The sequence below is a fragment of the Pseudophryne corroboree genome, chromosome 6 (genome assembly GCF_028390025.1).
Source record: "Pseudophryne corroboree isolate aPseCor3 chromosome 6, aPseCor3.hap2, whole genome shotgun sequence".
NCBI classification, from domain to species: Eukaryota; Metazoa; Chordata; class Amphibia; order Anura; family Myobatrachidae; genus Pseudophryne; species Pseudophryne corroboree.
In genome coordinates this window covers 322,223,068-322,243,841 of record NC_086449.1, presented here as the reverse complement: position 1 = coordinate 322,243,841, position 20,774 = coordinate 322,223,068, and the positions used below count along the sequence as shown (strand labels likewise).

General features: G+C 46.7%; 1 protein-coding gene across 1 annotated transcript in view; it reads right to left on the bottom strand.

The window, feature by feature from the left end:
- MAN2C1 (mannosidase alpha class 2C member 1) overlaps window positions 1–20,774 on the bottom strand; it is a 136,469-nt gene that overhangs the window by 102,412 nt on the left and 13,283 nt on the right. The window contains exons 3-6 of the mRNA XM_063926304.1: window positions 20,081–20,204; window positions 12,883–12,953; window positions 1,974–2,151; window positions 1,370–1,559 (exon numbers count right to left, since the gene is read on the bottom strand). Of these exons, the coding sequence (XP_063782374.1) occupies window positions 1,370–1,559; window positions 1,974–2,151; window positions 12,883–12,953; window positions 20,081–20,204 (563 nt within the window). The remainder of the gene's footprint in view (window positions 1–1,369; window positions 1,560–1,973; window positions 2,152–12,882; window positions 12,954–20,080; window positions 20,205–20,774) is intronic.

Here is a 20,774-nt window from a genome sequence, read left to right as displayed (position 1 = left end):
ACACGAAGTAGAGATCACCCAGCAGCTATATGCACACACACACACAGTTACATGTACAATGCAGGAATTATGACAAACAATACAACTGCACTGGACTAGCAATATTATTACTGAGTAAAGCTATGTATATAAACAGATGTATAAATGCACAGTAAAAACTGGATGAATATCACAGGGTACTTGTACTAAATAACCCTGAAGTATGCACTTGTTCTTAACGAACACTGTCTAAATGACATGTAGAATACTTAAGTGTCCTGTAAATGCACAGCGCTAATGATGCAGGCGGCTTTACAGAGGAGGCATCACCCAGCAGTCCCAGAATCAGCGCAGCTGTGTGTAATGGCGCCCAAACGCTGACAGGGAGTGAGGGAGACAGAGAGAAGCAGCTCCAGGGCGGGAACATTTACTCTAAATGGCACCCAGGGGCTGGGGGAAGGGTTACAGGCCAGAGCCTTATCCCCTTGCTGGACTTCACCACCGGGTGCTGCGGGCCTTAATAAAATGGATTATAGCCCAGTCCGACCTGTGCCCTTGCCCTAGTGGTCCAGTGGGGTCCCTTTACTGCCACAGTGTCCACGCCAGCATGCGCGGCCCGCCTCCTAATGGCCGCGGCTGATCGTAATTTCCAACGGGTCCCGCCTGGGGGACCCTCTTACCTCCTCCCTGAGTGCGGCCACACGATCCTGGAGAACTTCGGTTAGTGTGTGCGCCCTGGGTGAAGAACCGGAGCTTCTGCTGTAAGTACCCGGCAACCAGGGACGCGGGAGTATACAGCGGAGCTGGGGGAGGTGATGGAGCTGCAGCAGGAGATATCAGAATGATATCTAGCACTAGAGTACCTCTGCTGCAGCCCTTGAAGTCTTCTATCTTCTTTAAAATAGCTATTCTTCGGGCTGCTGGAGCACTGCAAGCACCAACTTACAAACTGAGCTCCTGTGCACGGAGGTGGGGTTATAGAGGAGGCGGCGCTGAGCATCTTGGGAACAGTCAAAGCTTTTAGCCTAGTGGTGCCTCGGATCAAGATCCTACTTTACACCCCGATGTTATTCCCTGTGGAATACCAGTGTACCCCGCTGCAGAAATAAAGTTGTGTAATTCTTCACAACCTTAATAACGTCATCCCACTTAATAAACGTCTCATTCATTTAGAGCAGGCATGTCCAAACTGCGACCCTCCAGCTGTTGTGAAACTACATATCCCAGCATGCCCTGACACAGTTTTGCTGTCAGAGAATGCAAAAGCTGTGTCAGGGAATGCTGGGATGTGTAGTTTCACAACAGCTGGAGGGCCGCAGTTTGTACATGCCCGATTTAGAGTAACAGATGCAAATAATACATGCCTACATTTAATAGGAGTGATAATTACCGGAGTCAATGTGGCAGTGCCCGACAGCATGAACAATGTGTTGGCTGTCACCATTCTTTTGATTGAAGAATGTGGAAGATAACTTGCGGACAGCAGCAAATGTTCCAGGATCATTGACATCACACAAATTGACCATTTGATTGGCTACGTACAGAGCCTGAAAGCTTCTTTGATTATCTTCACCAAGTAACTAAGGATAGGAAAGATTAAATGCTTTCAGACTCTCACAATAAAGGAAAGAAGAAGAAAAAAAAAAAGGAAACATTTATGGCCCCGTGTAAAAGAATGTAATTGAAATCACATAAAAATTATTCAGGACTGCTTTAAAATAAACATTATTAATGAGTATTAGAATAAGTGGGTGTGAATTTTCCCACACAGCTAAAAAAAAATAAAAAAAATAATGAAGAGCGCAGTTGTTGGGAATCAAAAGCAAAACTCTAAGTGAATGATGCACCAAATCTTGCATTATGCTTTTAGACAGCAAAATAGCTAAGAATAAATATACTTCTCTGCAAATGTGATCTGTTCTCCTTCTAAAGCATTGTAGAGATCTGGAAGGATATCAGCTGAATGAAAGAAATCAATCTAAGAACTTGCTCACCTTAGCCATAGAATATAAAACTTCAAAATCCAGAATTAGCTCTTCTACATCTCGGTGGAAAATGGCAAGTTCAGCCTTTTGCAGAGTAAATGTTTTATGCGGATCGACAGGAGCAATCATCCCTCCCTGACCGGCACCAAAGAGACTATTGCAGGCCATCTCAATGTACAGAGTCATACTGAAAGACAGAGGAAGGAGTCTCCAGAACATGGAACACAAATAATAATACTAAATGATTTTATAGCGAAGATGCTACTACAGGAGATGTTTTACAGGGAAACGTAATCTAACAATATTGTGAATGTAGATATACAATGAAACCCCTTATATGTTTTGCTGCACAGGAAAGGATTAAGATGTGAACAGGGCAGACCTCGGGAACTGCTCATGATTTAGACATGTGTGGGAGGTAGAAAAGCTGTACAAAGATGTCCTCATACATCTTGCCTCGATACGCCATGCAGCGGGAGATGCCTGGCGTGAGTGAGCCGACAGGTCCCATGCAACTCAGATATGTGCCTTATTCACGTTGCTATGTGAATAGGATCCACAAGCAGCTTATGCCAATTAAAATATATTCTACTAGGTGATTCATCGCGCCCTATGTGCGCTCTTCCCACTGTCGCAAGAGGCTACGCCCCTTAACCCTTACATGCCCTTGTGGCGTGCAATATTTTTATTATATGTAGTATTACCTCCAATCATAATTTTGTGAGTGGTTAAATATTGCACGGAGAAAGGGCGTGCGATGGTTAAGGGGCCGTAGCCCATTGCAACGGCGTGAACAGCGCACACAGGGCCTGATGAATCACCTAGTAGGTGCTGTGGTTGGGGGAGTGGCGGGTGCGCCACGGGTGGGGGAGGAGCATGTGTGGTGGTGCCGCAGGTGGGGGAAGGGGTCGGTTGCCACCGCAGGTAGTGGAGGGGGGGTGTGGGGGTGCCGCGGATGAGGCCCGGGGGTACTGCAGGTGGGGGAGGGGCGGGTACTGCTTCTCCTCTTAGGAGCAGCTAAGCTGCTGTCCTCCCTTTGGCAGTGGCTCTCCTGGAGACTCGCACAGCAGCCAGTCCCTATTGTTAGCGCCGGTATCCAAACGCACCGCATTACAGGGAAGATGCACTTAATAGACTATAGCTCCCAGCAGCCCTTAGCACCGGAATGCTCCGGCGCTGCGAGCTGTAGTTTATTTAGTGCGTCTACTTCCCTGTAAGGTGGCATGTTGGGACACCAGCACTAACAATAGTGACTGGCTGGCAGAACAGACTGACTCGCTGAATTAATGTAAAAGGTGAGAGTGCTGTGCAGTGTCAGTGACACTGCACACCGACTGCACTGCACAGCACTGTCACCTTTTATATTGATTCAGCGTCCAGACATTACCTTCCGCAATATCACCCACTCTGTTACTTTAGCCATCTCGGGGCTTCCAGGCCGGCAGGCCAGGTGCTGTGTTGCGGAGTCAGGGCCTCTGGGGATCTGGGCGCGGCTATGGCGGTGAGGCACTTCTGTGACATCACGTGCAGAGGAGGCTCCGGGGCTCAGAAAGCATGCGGCGCAGGGAGGGCTTCCGGAGGCATGAAAGTCTTCCACTGCACCGCTTTCAAACACATCTATACCGGCGTGTGCAGCGGCTTTTGTTCCACCTGCGCCGCGGCTAGGGAGTGGGGATTGTTTATGCCGGAGGGGGCAGGCGGACTGGCAGCAGGACATAGGACTCTGCAGTAAAAGGATATTTTTTTTCCCTATCTATAGTGCAGAAACTTGCTGCAGATGCAGTGGCATACCCTCCAACTGTACCTTTTTGGCAGGTACAGTAGCTTTTTTTTTTTTTTTTTTTTTTATGGTCTGTACCGATTTTTGGCTCTTCAAATTTTCACGGAAAGTATAGGAAAAGAGGCGTGGCCACGACACTACCCATGGCCACGCCCCCTTTTTTTGAATTTGAAGCTATTTTTATGTGTAAATTGTTGGGGGTATGTTGCTGCAGATGCAGTGGGCCTATTTTGGGGTGTGGACCAGAAGCTGCAGCTCCATTAGCCCCATTGTTTTTCCTGCTCTGGGAACACACAGCAGCCAAAGGGCAGAGCCTACCATTGGATGTAAACTGTGTGGGAGGGCGTTTCTCGCCCAATCAACTGTGGACTGGGTGTGATAGACCTGCTGCTAACCAAACGAGAGCTCCTAGCTACACCCAGCGTTAGACACACAGGGAGTCACAGATCTGGGCTATTATATAGGAGATGTGGAACTGCGGCTGTATCTGCATACAGAATGGTACTTTACAGTGTTTTATAGGAAACTGGTCTGGCATTTAAATTTGCCCGTCCAGCTGTGCCGTCATTGTTGGCGGTTCCTGCAGCCAGGGTCGGCCAGTTAGTCACCAGTACACACAGGCAGATACAAGATATATCGGCATCTGCAGTGTTGAAGGGCCGATGTGATATGTTTGCGACATTCACAGACATATTGGGTTTGTACAGAGGAGTCGATGTTCTTAGCGATATACTGTTCGTCGGCTGTACAAATGGGATGTAGTTATGTGACCGGCGGTCACAATACCTCCCCCTACATCCCACACAGGTAATGCACTGTGATAACAAGAACAAAAAATAAGATTTTAAACCTACCGGTAAATCTTTTTCTCGTAGTCCGTAGAGGATGCTGGGGACTCCGTAAGGACCATGGGGAATAGACGGGCTCCGCAGGAGACATGGGCACTTTAAGAAAGACTTTAGGTATGGGTGTGCACTGGCTTCTCCCTTTATGCCCCTCCTCCAGACCTCAGTTAGAGAAACTGTGCTCAGAGGAGACGGACAGTACAAGGAAAGTATTTTTGTTAATCCAAGGGCACGATTCATACCAGCCACACCAATCACACCGTATTACTTGTGTATATATTAACAAGTTAACAGTATGAAAACAACGTAGCATCAGTCCAAAACCGATGAAACTATAACATAACCCTTATGTAAGCAAAACTATATACAAGTCTTGCAGAAGTAGTCCGCACTTGGGACGGGCGCCCAGCATCCTCTACGGACTACGAGAAAAAGATTTACCGGTAGGTTTAAAATCTTATTTTCTCTTACGTCCTAGAGGATGCTGGGGACTCCGTAAGGACCATGGGGATTATACCAAAGCTCCCAAACGGGCGGGAGAGTGCGGATGACTCTGCAGCACCGATTGAGCAAACAGGAGGTCCTCCTCAGCCAGGGGATCAAACTTATAGAACTTTGCAAACGTGTTTGAACCCGACCAAGTAGAAGCTCGGCATAGTTGTAGTGCAGAGACCCCCTCGGGCAGCCGCCCAAGACGAGCCCACCTTTCTAGTGGAATGGGCCTTGACCGATTTTGGTAACGGCAATCCAGCCGTAGAATGCGCCTGCTGAATCGTGTTACAGATCCAGCGAGCAATAGTCTGCTTTGAAGCCGGGGCGCCAACCTTGTTGGCTGCATATAGGACAAACAGTGCTTCTGTTTTTTTGACTCTAGGCGTTCTGGCCACGTAAATTTTCAAAGCCCTGACTACATCAAGGGACTCGGAATCCTCCAAGTCTCGCGTAGCCACAGGCACCACAATAGGTTGGTTCATATGAAAAGATGACACCACCTTAGGCAAGAATTGAGGACGGGTCCGCAATTCCGCTCTATCCATATGGAAAACCAGATAGGGGCTTTTAGGAGACAAAGCCGCCAATTCCGACACTCACCTAGCCGAAGCCAAGGATAATAACATGACCACCTTCCAAGTGAGATATTTTAACTCCACCGTTTGAAGTGGTTCAAACCAGCGCGACTTAAGGAAACTCAACACCACGTTAAGGTCCCAAGGCGCCACCGGAGGTATAAAAGGAGGCTGAATATGCAGCACTCCCTTCACAAAAGTCTGTACTTCTGGGAGAGAAGCCAATTCTTTTTGAAAGAAAATGGATAAGGCCGAAATCTGAACCTTAATGGAGCCTAATTTTAGGCCCAAATTCACTCCAGTCTATAGGAAGTGAAGGAAACGGCCCAGATGGAATTCTTCCGTAGGAGCATTCCTGGCCTCACACCAAGAAACATATTTTCGACATATACGGTGATAATGTTTAGCTGTCACGTCCTTCCTAGCCTTTATCAGCGTAGGAATGACCTCATCCGGAATGCCTTTTTCCGCTAGGATCCTGCGTTCAACCGCCACGCCGTTAAACGCAGCCGCGGTAAGTCTTGGAACAGACAGGGCCCCTGTTGCAACAGGTCCTGTCGTAGAGGAAGAGGCCACGGATCTTCTGTGAGCATTTCCAGCAGATCCGGATACCAGGTCCTTCGTGGCCAATCTGGAACAATGAGAATTGTTCTCACTCCTCTTTTTCTTATTATTCTCAACACCTTGGGTATGAGAGGAAGAGGAGGAAATACATAGACCGACTGGAACACCCACGGTGTCACTAGGGCGTCAACAGCTACCGCCTGAGGGTCTTTTGATCTGGCGCAATACCTCTGTAGCTTTTTGTTGAGGCGGGACGCTATCATGTCTATCTGGGGCAGTCCCCACTGACTTGCAATCTGTGCGAAGACTTCCTGATGAAGTCCCCACTCTCCTGGATGCAGGTCGTGTCTGCTGAGGAAGTCTGCTTCCCAGTTGTCCACTCCTGGAATGAACACTGCTGACAGTGCGCTTACATGATTTTCCGCCCAGCGAAGAATCCTGGTGGCTTCCGCCATTGCCACTCTGCTCCTTGTGCCACCTTGGCGGTTTACATGAGCCACTGCGGTGATGTTGTCTGACTGGATCAGAACTGGTTGGTCGTGAAGTAAGGTCTCCGCTTGACGTAGGGCGTTTTATATGGCCCTCAGTTCCAGGATGTTGATGTGAAGACAAGTCTCTTGACTTGACCAAAGACCTTGGAAGTTTCTTCCCTGTGTGACTGCTCCCCACCCTCGGAGGCTCGCGTCCGTGGTCTCCAGGATCCAGTCCTGAATGCCGAACCTGTGGCCTTCTAGAAGTTGAGCACTCTGTAGCCACCACAGGAGAGATACCCTGGCTCTGAGGGACAGGGTGATCAACTGATGAATTTGTAGATGTGACCCGGACCACTTGTCGAGTAGGTCCCATTGGAAAGTCCTCGCATGGAACCTGCCGAAGGGAATGGCTTCGTATGATGCCACCATCTTTCCCAGGACTCGAGTGCAGTGATGCACCGACACCTGTTTTGGCTTCAATAGGTTCCTGACCAGAGTCATGAGTTCCTGAGCTTTTTCTATCGGAAGATAAACCCTTTTCTGGTCTGTATCCAGAATCATGCCCAAGAAGGTCAGATGAGTCGTAGGAACCAACTGCGACTTCGGGATATTGAGAATCCAGCCGTGTTGCTGTAACACCTTCAGTGAAAGTGAGACGCTGTTCAGCAACTGCTCTCTTGATCTCGCTTTTATGAGGAGATCGTCCAAGTACGGGATAATTGTGACACCTTGCTTGCGCAGGAGCACCATCATTTCCGCCATTACCTTGGTGAAAATCCTCGGGGCCGTGGAAAGCCCAAACGGCAACGTCTGAAATTGGTAATGACAATCCTGTACCGCAAATCTCAGGTACGCCTGATAAGGTGGATAAATGGGAACATGAAGGTATGCATCCTTTATGTCCAGAGATACCATAAAATCCCCCCCTTCCAGGCTGGCGATGACCGCTCTTAGCGATTCCATCTTGAACTTGAACCTTTTTAAGTATAGGTTCAGGGATTTTAAATTTAAAATGGGTCTGACCGAACTGTCCGGTTTCAGGACTACAAACAGGGTTGAGTAATATCCCTTCCCTTGTTGAAGCAGGGGAACCTTGACCACCACCTGTTGAAGACACAATTTGTGAATTGCATTTAACACTATCTCCCTTTCCGTGGGAGAAGCTGGTAGGGCCGATTTGAAAAACCGGCGAGGAGGCACCTCTTCGAATTCCAGCTTGTAACCCTGAGAAACAATTTCCATTGCCCAGGGATCCACCTGTGAGTGAACCCAGATGTGCCTGAAAACTCGAAGACGTGCCCCCACTGGGGCGGACTCCTTTAGCGGAGCCCCAGCGTCATGCGGTGGATTTTGTAGAGGCCGGGGAGGACTTCTGTTCCTGGGAACTAGCTGTGTTGTGCAGCTTTTTTCCTCTGCCCTTACCTCTGGCAAGAAAGGATGCGCCTCGTACTTTGTTTCTTTGTGATCGAAAGGACTGCATTTGATAATGTGGCGCTTTCTTAGGTTGTGAGGGAATATAAGGCAAAAAATTTGATTTACCAGCCGTAGCTGTGGAGACCAGGTCCGAGAGACCTTCCCCAAACAATTCCTCACCTTTGTAAGGTAAAACCTCCATATGCCTCTTTGAGTCGGCATCACCTGTCCATTGCCGGGTCCATAGGACTCGTCTAGCAGAAATCGACATAGCGTTGATTCTAGAACCCAGTAGACTAATGTCTCTTTGAGCCTCTCTCATATATAAGACAGCATCTTTTATATGCCCTAGGGTCAATAAAATGGTATCCTTATCTAGGGTCTCAATTTCCGCTGATAAGGTATCTGTCCATGCTGCTACAGCGCTACAAACCCAGGCCGACGCAATTGCCGGACTGAGTAAAGTACCAGAATGTGTGTAAATGGACTTCAAGGTAACCTCCTGCTTGCGGTCAGCAGAATCCCTGAGGGTAGCCGTATCTTGGGATGGCAGCGCTACTTTTTTGGATAAGCGTGTCAATGCTTTGTCTACCCTAGGGGAGGATTCCCACCGTATCCTGTCCCTTGGCGGGAAAGGATACGCCATAAGAATCCTTTTGGGAATCTGCAGTTTTTTGTCTGGAGATTCCTAAGCTTTTTCACATAATTCGTTCAACTCATGTGAGGGGGGAAAGGTTACCTCAGGTTTCTTTCCCTTATACATGTGCACCCTCGTGTCAGGGACAGGGGGTTCCTCTGTGATATGCAAAACCTCTTTTATTGCAATAATCATATATCGAATACATTTAGCCATTTAGCCACTTTTTGCTGTAACTTTGCATCATCGTAGTCGACACTGGAGTCTGAATCCGTGTCGGTATCTGTGTCTACTATTTGGGATAGTGGGCGCTTTTAAGACCCCGAAGGTCCCTGCGACATAGGGACAGACATGGGTTGACTCCCTGGCTGTTCCCTAGCTTCAGCTTTGTCTAATCTTTTGTGCAATAAATGTACATTAGCACTTAAAACATTCCACATATCCATCCAGTCAGGTGTCGGCGTTGTCGACGGAGACACCACATTCATTTGCTCCCCCTCCTCCCTAGGCGAGCCTTCTACCTCAGACACGTCGACACGCGTACCGACACACCACACACTCAGGGAATTCTCTTATCTGAAGACCGTTCCCCCACAAGGCCCTCTGGAGAGACAGAGAGAGAGTATGCCAGCACACACCCAGCGCTATATGACCCAGGAAAAAACACAATAAATAATTGTTTACCCAGTAGCGCTGTTTTTATATATACACACACATATACATACATACATTATATATATATATATACACACACATACATATTATATATATATATATATATATATATATATATATATATATATATATATATATATATCTAGAAAAAACAAATGAGAGAGGCGCCCCTAGTGCAATATGGACAACATGAAATGAACCTCCACCAAGAACACCCTAAAATTAGAGGTGTACCGTGTGGGGTGGTCTCGTAACCACTGTTGATCAGCGTTTCTCAGAATAAACAAATGTCGTTCCCCGCTTCTAGTAATGGACGCTTAAGTACACCGGTCACGTCTGCAATTGTGGTCTCGCAGTATACAATGTAAAGGATAGAGTGGAACACAACATAGTGTAATAACGTTTAAAAAAAATTATTTTTTATATAAACACATAAAAACAAGTTGCCCGTACCATGAGCTAAACATAAAACAGCTTATCTGTTAGTAGATGTGTTCGTCTGTCACTCTATATATATATATGCCAAATTATGTGCCCCCCCCCCCCTTCTTTAAAACCTTCTTTCACCATGGAATAAGCAGGGGAGAGTCCAGGGAGCTTCCTCTCAGCGCTGTGCTGTGGAGAAAATGGCGCTGGTGAGTGCTGAGGGAGAAGCCCCGCTAAAATATACTAAAAAACTGGCGGGGGCTCTTTATATATACAGTGCCCAGCTGTGTATGTGTATGTGTGTGTGTGTATATATATATATATATATATATATATATATATATATATATATATATATATATATATATATATATATATATATATATATATATATATATATATATATATATATATATTATTATTTTTTTGCCAAAGAGAGGTTCATATGCTGCCCAGGGCGCGCCCCCCTGCGCCCTGCACCCTTACAGTGACTGCCGTGTGTGAGGTGTATGGGAGCAATGGCGCACAGCTTTACTGCTGTGCGTTACCTCAGTGAAAATCATGAAGTCTTCTGCCGCCTCTGAAGTCTTCTTTTCTTCTCATACTCACCCGGCTTCTATCTTCCGGCGCTGCGAGGAGGACGGCGGCGAGGGTGAGACCTGCGTACCGATCCCTCTGGAGCTAATGGTGTCCAGTAGCCTAAGAAACAGAGCCTAGCATTAAAGTAGGTCTGTTTCTCTCCCCTCAGTCCCTCGATGCAGGGAGTCTGTTGCCAGCAGGTTCCCTGAAAATAAAAAACCTAACAAATATACTTTCTGACAGGAAACTCAGGAGAGCTTCCTGTAATGCACCCAGTCTCCTCTGGGCACAGTAGTAAACTGAGGTCTGGAGGAGGGGCATAGAGGGAGGAGCCAGTGCACACCCATACCTAAAGTCTTTCTTAAAGTGCCCATGTCTCCTGCGGAGCCCGTCTATTCCCCATAGTCATTACGGAGTCCCCAGCATCCTCAAGGACGTAAGAGAAATAACACCTACCTACTAAATGGGGTAAAATTAGGGGATTCTGTACTGGAAAAGGACTTAGGTGTCCTCATAGATAGCAAACTAAGCAGTAGTACCCAAAGTAGGACTGCAGCAAAGAAGGCTAATAAGATATTAGCAAGCATAAAAAGGGGAATTGATGCTAGGGACGAGAGTATTATATTCCCGTTATATAAATCACTTGTGAGGCCACACCTTGAATACTGTGTACAATTCTGGGCACCTAACTACAAAAAGGATATCCTGGAGCTAGAAAAGGTTCAGAGGCGAGCAACCAAACTAATTAAGGGTATGGAGACGCTGGAATACGAGGAAAGGCTTGCAAGACTAGGCATTTTTACACTGGAAAAGAGGAGATTAAGAGGGGACATGATCAACATTTACAAATATATAAGGGGATAATATACAGATCTTGCGCAGGACCTGTTTTCGGTTAGATCAACACAGAGAACTCGTGGACACTCGCTCAGGTTAGAGGAGAGGAGATTCCGCACAATACGGCGTAAAGGCTTTTTTACGGTAAGGACGATACGCGTTTGGAAATCCCTGCCTGAGGGAGTTGTAATGGCCGACTCAGTCAACACCTTTAAGAATGGGTTAGATAAATTCCTAATGGATAAGGATATCCAGGGTTACGGGGCACAGTCACGCACTATGGTTATTATAAAAAAAAAAAAAAGAGGGGTAAAACGTAATGGCAGTCATCAACTTCAGTCAAAATTTTATACAAAATAATCGTGCATAGGAGACCACAAATAGGTTGAACTCGATGGACAATTGTCTTTTTTCAACCTTAGATACTATGTTACCCTCACAATCCCGACGGTCAGCATGCCAACCAACAGGGACTATTCCCCGACACCCATAGAGTGGGAATAGAACCAGTGGCAACCGCAGGGGGCTTGTTGCGCTCGCCCCCTCCCTGCCGGGACACAGGAGGTGGTATGCTGACCAGCAATACCACACCCGTGCAAATTATATATTGCACAGTGTGTACCCAGCCTGGGATTGGTATGAAATACCTCCAATCAAAATCCCGACGTTCAAAATCCCGACACCAATTGACCGATGGTCAAAATCCCGACAAGGTCAAAATCCCGACATGGACAAAATCCCGACATTTAAAATACCGACAAGGTCAAAATACCGACATGTAAAATGCCGACATGTCAAAATACCGACAGGCGTTTTTTTTGTTGTTTTTGTGTGTATTTTTGACCTGTCGGCATTTTACATGTCGGTATTTTGACCTTGTTGGTATTTTAAATGTCGGTATTTTGACCATCGGACAATTGGTGTCGGGATTTTGAACGTCGGGATTTTGAGTGGAGGTAAACTGACTGCATCCCCTCAACCTTAGTGAACTGGAGCGTATATAGAATACAAAAGCAATTCTGACAGTTATTCTGTCCAAAGTTGGCATGGCCAATGGTCTATGGCATAGGTTCTCAAACTCGGTCCTCAGGACCCCACACACAGTGCATATTTTGCAGGTCACCTAGCAGGTGTATTAATTGCTCACTGACACATTTATAAAAGGTCCACAGGTGGAGCTAATTATTTAACTTGTGATTCTGTGAGGAGAACTGCAAAACATGCACTGTGTGGGGTCCTGAGGACCGAGTTTGAGAACCTGTGGTCTATGGTGACCACCCACTGCTTTTGCAGAATGAATTTTACTTTTTGGGATATCGCAGTGTTAGTCATACAAAAACATTCCTCCCAACATGACCCTCTCCAGGAGGGACACAATGCTCTGCTCCTGGACATTTCTCTTAAGGTATGATTTCCAGCACCTGTATTGAACAGGTTAACGGATAAGAAAGGTGTTTCACCACAGGTGATGGCAATCATAAATTAAGAGGGAAGTCCAGAAGCAGAGCATTCTGTTCCTCCTGGAGAGGGTCATGTTGGGAGGTATGCAAAAACACATCTGCAGATGTGTATTAATAGCATCAATATTTTAACATTACAAATATACTGCACAGTATACCCACCTGTGAGGATCACCAGCTTTCAATTCACTGGTTAATATGTAGCTGGTTTTCTCACCCTCCTTTGTTAAACCCTGAAATAAAAGCAACAAAGTATTAAGTAAAACCAGCATGAGCTGTGAAGAGGACCAAACAAATTACATGTAATGAATTCAGATCTATTTTACCTGTCGCCACAGCGCAACATACTATGGGGCGAATGTACTGCAATAGGGTGTGAGAATCAGGAAGTGAGAGATTTTGTGAGAGTTCTCCTGTTTTGTTTTTAAATGGCAATCATTAACATGGCAAAACCAGGTTGATTTTGCCGTGTAAATGATTGCCACTTTAAAAAAAAAAAAAACAGGAGAAATCTCTCACACCCTATTACATTCCCCCCACCCCAATTGTGATATAGTCATATAGGAATATCTTAGGTCTGCTTTGAGTAGACTGTAATTTCATCACTGTGCATGCACAATCAAATGTGTTTCGCTTTAAGTAATGTGCATTTGAGGCTATTTTGCATGGAGAAGTGCATCAGGGGCAAGCACACATAATGGTTGCATGCCCTCTGTTATTATATTATTACCACAGGCGAGGATGTAGTTGGCATACCATATAATACTAGCTTTGATCACCAATAACAGCAACAATATCATTAAGACTGAAATGTGCTAGGAAACCAGAGCATTCTGTCTCATGCGCATACCTCCCAACATGACCCTCTCCAGGAGGGACAAAATACTCTGCTCCCAGACTTCCCTCTTACTGTATGATTACCATCATCGGTGCTGAATCACATTTCTTATCCATTACCCTGTTCAACACAGGTGCAAACATTCAGAAATTAAGAAAAAAGTCCAGAACCAGAGCATTTTGTCCCTCCTGGAGAGGGTCATGTTGGGAAGTATGCATGCGCACAAATATGCTGAAGGCCTTTCTCAGAGATTCCGTTATTTATTTTTACAGTTTTAAAACCAAATAATAAGAATTTACTTACCGATAATTCTATTTCTCGGAGTCCGTAGTGGATGCTGGGGTTCCTGAAAGGACCATGGGGAATAGCGGCTCCGCAGGAGACAGGGCACAAAAAGTAAAGCTTTCCGATCAGGTGGTGTGCACTGGCTCCTCCCCCTATGACCCTCCTCCAAGCCTCAGTTAGGTACTGTGCCCGGACGAGCGTACACAATAAGGGAGGAATTTTGAATCCCGGGTAAGACTCATACCAGCCACACCAATCACACCGTACAACTTGTGATCAAAACCCAGTTAACAGTATGATAACAGAGGAGCCTCTGAAAGATGGCTTCCTAAACAATAACCCGAATTAGTTAACAATAACTATGTACAATTATTGCAGATAATCCGCACTTGGGATGGGCGCCCAGCATCCACTACGGACTCCGAGAAATAGAATTATCGGTAAGTAAATTCTTATTTTCTCTATCGTCCTAGTGGATGCTGGGGTTCCTGAAAGGACCATGGGGATTATACCAAAGCTCCCAAACGGGCGGGAGAGTGCGGATGACTCTGCAGCACCGAATGAGAGAACTCCAGGTCCTCCTTAGCCAGAGTATCAAATTTGTAAAATTTTACAAACGTGTTCTCCCCTGACCACGTAGCTGCTCGGCAAAGTTGTAATGCCGAGACCCCTCGGGCAGCCGCCCAAGATGAGCCCACCTTCCTTGTGGAGTGGGCCTTAACAGATTTAGGCTGTGGCAGGCCAGCCACAGAATGTGCAAGTTGGATTGTGCTACAGATCCAACGAGCAATCGTCTGCTTAGACGCAGGAGCACCCATCTTGTTGGGTGCATACAATATAAACAACGAGTCAGATTTTCTGACTCCAGCTGTCCTTGCAATATATATTTTTAATGCTCTGACAACGTCCAGTAACTTGGAGTCCTCCAAGTCACTTGTAGCCGCAGGCACTACAATAGGCTGGTTCAGATGAAATGCTGACACCACCTTAGGGAGAAAATGCGGACGAGTCCGCAGTTCTGCCCTGTCCGAATGGAAAATCAGATATGGGCTTTTGTAAGATAAAGCTGCCAGTTCTGACACTCTCCTGGCCGAAGCCAGGGCTAGTAACATGGTCACTTTCCATGTGAGATATTTTAAATCCACCTTTTTTAGTGGTTCAAACCAATGAGATTTTAGAAATTCCAAAACCACATTGAGATCCCACGGTGCCACTGGAGGCACCACAGGAGGCTGTATATGCAGCACTCCCTTAACAAAAGTCTGGACTTCAGGAACTGAAGCCAATTCTTTTTGAAAGAAAATCGACAGGGACGAAATTTGAACCTTAATAGATCCCAATTTGAGACCCATAGACAATCCTGATTGCAGGAAATGTAGGAATCGACCCAGTTGAAATTCCTCCGTCGGAGCACTCCGATCCTCGCACCACGCAACATATCTTCGCCAAATGCGGTGATAGTGTTGCACGGTTACTTCCTTCCTTGCTTTAATCAAAGTAGGAATGACTTCTTCCGGCATGCCTTTTTCCTTTAGGATCCGGCGTTCAACCGCCATGCCGTCAAACGCAGCCGCGGTAAGTCTTGAAACAGACAGGGACCCTGCTGAAGCAAGTCCCTCCTTAGAGGTAGAGGCCACGGATCTTCCGTGATCATCTCTTGAAGTTCCGGGTACCAAGTCCTTCTTGGCCAATCCGGAACCACTAGTATCGTTCTTACGCCTCTTTGCCGTATAATTCTCAATACTTTTGGTATGAGAGGCAGAGGAGGAAACACATACACCGACTGGTACACCCAAGGCGTTACCAGCGCGTCCACAGCTATTGCCTGCGGATCTCTTGACCTGGCGCAATACCTGTCCAGTTTTTTGTTGAGGCGAGACGCCATCATGTCCACCATTGGTCTTTCCCAACGGGTTACCAGCATGTGGAAGACTTCTGGATGAAGTCCCCACTCTCCCGGGTGAAGGTCGTGTCTGCTGAGGAAGTCTGCTTCCCAGTTGTCCACTCCCGGGATGAACACTGCTGACAGTGCTATCACATGATTCTCTGCCCAGCGAAGAATCCTTGCAGCTTCTGCCATTGCACTCCTGCTTCTTGTGCCGCCCTGTCTGTTTACATGGGCGACTGCCGTGATGTTGTCCGACTGGATCAACACCGGTTTTCCTTGAAGCAGAGGTTCTGCCTGGCTTAGAGCATTGTAGATTGCTCTTAGTTCCAGAATGTTTATGTGAAGAGACGTTTCCAGGCTCGTCCACACTCCCTGGAAGTTTCTTCCTTGTGTGACTGCTCCCCAGCCTCTCAGGCTGGCGTCCGTGGTCACCAGGATCCAATCCTGTATGCCGAATCTGCGGCCCTCCAATAGATGAGCACTCTGCAACCACCACAGAAGAGATACCCTTGTCCTTGGAGACAGGGTTATCCGCTGGTGCATCTGAAGATGCGACCCTGACCATTTGTCCAACAGATCCCTCTGAAAAATTCGTGCATGGAATCTGCCGAATGGAATTGCTTCGTAAGAAGCCACCATTTTTCCCAGGACTCTTGTGCATTGATGTACAGACACCTTTCCTGGTTTTAGGAGGTTCCTGACAAGCTCGGATAACTCCTTGGCTTTTTCCTCCGGGAGAAAAACCTTTTTCTGAACCGTGTCCAGAATCATCCCTAGGAACAGCAGACGAGTTGTCGGCATTAACTGGGATTTTGGAATATTCAGAATCCAGCCGTGCTGTTTTAGCACTTCTTGAGACAGTGCTAATCCCATCTCTAGCTGTTCTCTGGATCTTGCCCTTATTAGGAGATCGTCCAAGTATGGGATAATTAATACGCCTTTTCTTCGAAGAAGAATCATCATCTCGGCCATTACCTTTGTAAAGACCCGAGGTGCCGTGGACAATCCGAACGGCAGCGTCTGAAACTGATAGTGACAGTTTTGTACAACGAACCTGAGGTACCCCTGGTGTGAGGGGTAAATTGGAACGTGGAGGTACGCATCCTTGATGTCCAAGGACACCATAAAGTCCCCTTCTTCCAGGTTCGCTATCACTGCTCTGAGTGACTCCATTTTGAACTTGAACTTCTTTATGTACAGGTTCAAGGACTTCAGATTTAGAATAGGTCTTACCGAGCCGTCCGGCTTCGGTACCACAAATAGAGTGGAATAATACCCCTTTCCCTGTTGTAGAAGAGGTACCTTGACTATCACCTGCTGAGAGTACAGCTTGTGAATGGCTTCCAAAACCGTCTCCCTTTCGGAGGGGGACGTTGGTAAAGCAGACTTCAGGAAACGGCGAGGCGGATCTGTCTCTAGTTCCAACCTGTACCCCTGAGATATTATCTGCAGGATCCAGGGATCTACCTGCGAGTGAGCCCACTGCGCGCTGAAATTCTTGAGACGACCGCCCACCGCCCCCGAGTCCGCTTGAGAAGCCCCAGCGTCATGCTGAGGCTTTTGTAGAAGCGGGGGAGGGCTTCTGTTCCTTTCCTCTGCCTCGTGGCAGATATGAATATCCCTTTGCTCTCTTGTTTTTAAAGGAACGAAAGGGCTGCGGTTGAAAAGTCGGTGTCTTTTTCTGTTGGGGAGTAGCTTGAGGTAAAAAGGTGGATTTCCCGGCTGTAGCCGTGGCCACCAAATCTGATAGACCGACTCCAAATAACTCCTCCCCTTTATACGGCAAAACTTCCATATGCCGTTTTGAGTCCGCATCGCCTGACCACTGTCGCGTCCATAAACTTCTTCTGGCCGAAATGGACATAGCACTTACCCGTGATGCCAGTGTGCAGATATCCATCTGTGCATCACGCATATAAAGAAATGCATCCTTTATTTGCTCTAAAGACAGTAAAACATTGTCCCTATCCAGGGTATCAATATTTTCAATCAGGGACTCTGACCAAGCTACTCCAGCACTGCACATCCAGGCTGTCGCTATAGCTGGTCGTAGTATAACACCTGTATGTGTGTATATACTTTTATGGATATTTTCCATCCTCCTATCTGCTGGATCTTTAAGTGCGGCCGTCTCAGGAGAGGGTAACGCCACTTGTTTAGATAAGCGTGTGAGCGCCTTGTCCACCCTAGGAGGTGTTTCCCAGCGCGCCCTAACCTCTGGCGGGAAAGGGTATAAAGCCAATAACTTCTTTGAAATTAGCATCTTTTTATCGGGGGCAACCCATGCTTCATCACATACATCATTTAGTTCTTCTGATTCAGGAAAAACTATAGGTAGTTTTTTCACACCCCACATAATACCCTGTTTAGTGGTACCTGTAGTATCAGCTAAATGTAACGCCTCCTTCATTGCCAAAATCATATAACGTGTGGCCCTACTGGAAAATACGGTTGATTCGTCACCGTCGCCACTGGAATCAGTGCCTGTGTCTGGGTCTGTGTCGACCGACTGAGGCAAAGGGCGTTTTACAGCCCCTGACGGTGTTTGAGGCGCCTGGACAGGCACTAACTGATTGTCCGGCCGTCTCATGTCGTCAAACGACTGCTTTAGCGTGTTGACACTATCCCGTAATTCCATAAATAAAGGCATCCATTCTGGTGTCGACCCCCTAGGAGGTGACATCCCCATATTTGGCAATTGCTCCGCCTCCACACCAATATCGTCCTCATACATGTCGACACACACGTACCGACACACAGCAGACACACAGGGAATGCTCTTAACGAAGACAGGACCCCACTAGCCCTTTGGGGAGACAGAGGGAGAGTTTGCCAGCACACACCAAAAGCGCTATATATGACAGGGATAGCCTTATAATAAGTGCTCCCTGTATAGCTGCTTCTATAATATAATTTTTGCCACTATTTTGCCCCCCCTCTCTTGTTTTACCCTGTTTCTGTAGTGCAGTGCAGGGGAGAGACCTGGGAGCCGTCCTGACCAGCGGAGCTGTGTAAGGAAAATGGCGCTGTGTGCTGAGGAGATAGGCCCCGCCCCTTTTTCGGCGGGCTCGTCTCCCGCTCTTTAGTGTATTCTGGCAGGGGTTAAATATCTCCATATAGCCCCCGGAGGCTATATGTGAGGTATTTTTTAGCCAAATAGGTTTTCATTTGCCTCCCAGGGCGCTCCCCTCCCAGCGCCCTGCACCCTCAGTGACTGCCGTGTGAAGTGTGCTGAGAGGAAAATGGCGCACAGCTGCAGTGCTGTGCGCTACCTTTAGAAGACTGAGGAGTCTTCTGCCGCCGATTCTGGACCTCTTCATGTTTCAGCATCTGCAAGGGGGCCGGCGGCGAGGCTCCGGTGACCATCCAGGCTGTACCTGTGATCGTCCCTCTGGAGCTGATGTCCAGTAGCCAAGAAGCCAATCCATCCTACACGCAGGTGAGTTCACTTCTTCTCCCCTAAGTCCCTCGTTGCAGTGATCCTGTTGCCAGCAGGACTCACTGTAAAATAAAAAACCTAAGCTAAACTTTCTCTAAGCAGCTCTTTAGGAGAGCCACCTAGATTGCACCCTTCTCGGCCGGGCACAAAAATCTAACTGAGGCTTGGAGGAGGGTCATAGGGGGAGGAGCCAGTGCACACCACCTGATCGGAAAGCTTTACTTTTTGTGCCCTGTCTCCTGCGGAGCCGCTATTCCCCATGGTCCTTTCAGGAACCCCAGCATCCACTAGGACGATAGAGAAAACTACAATACTCCCTCCTCCATAATAAACAACCAGGATATAGCCTGGGCTGGTGGACACTTTCCCAACCAACCCCATCCACAGCACAAAGCCACAATACACACGGGAAACCACAATTTTGCAGCTGGAGGGTTAGGGGTACATACTGGTCACAAAATCGCAGCACACTCTAAATGTGGTCTCCAATGTTTTCATTCACATACCTCCCAACATGACCCTCTCCAGGAGGGACAGAATGCTTCTGCTCCTGGACTTCCCTCTTAATGTATGATTGCCGGCACCTGTGGTGAAACACCTTTCTTATCCAGTAACCTGTTCAAAACAGGTGATGGCAATCACACATTAAGAGAAAAGTCCAGAAGCAGAGAAATCTGCCCCTCCTGGAGAGGGGTCATGTTGGGAGGTATGCATTCATAGTAATTATAATGTCAACATATATCTTGGAAAATGAATCATGTAATAGTAATCAACAAAAAGGAAACTGTAATTTTTTTTATTTTGTCTTTTAGGTAATCAATCCTTAAGTTGTAGATGGATGTTATAGGTGTGAAAAGTTCAGAGTAATGATTATGAAATCAATTGAAACCTGTTTAGAGCAGTCTCTCACCTGCACAGGCACACCATCCTTCCACACCAATCCCTCACCATCACTTTCCCATATCAGGTGGACTTCCTGTCCTGACCATTCCTTAGGGATACTCAGCTGCACTTTGAACCAACATGTCCACCATCTTAAAGAAAACAAATTAAGCTTGATGTCACAGCTATTTACTTGAAAAAAGATACAGTAAATTCAAATGCTCACTACTAAAAAAAAAAAAAAAATATTAAATATATATATATATATATATATATACACACACACACATATACAAAGAACCCAGCACTCACCAAAAGTAAACTCACTTATCCTCAACAGTTCAATAAATAAATGATGGCGGTTTAGTTGGTGGATTGGCCAATGCACGGAAGCCTGCATACCGATTTTCAAGGTACCCCACCTTCATGCAGGTCCTACACTATCACAGAGTCTTAAAACCTGACTACTTCACTGCTGTTACACACATCATCTGCCTGCTAGATTTAATGTGTACCTGCCACACCTTTATGGCTTTTAAAGGTACACTAGTCACCTTTTGCACTGGCTCAAAGATGATTGCTAAGGAACAGCTGAGACAGGTTCAGGATAATAAAGTCCACACAGGGGTGCATGAGAAAGCTAGTGGCCACGGTTAATAAGAGCTAACCATAGATTAACTAATTAATTGAATTGTTGAGGATAAATAAGAATTTACTCACCG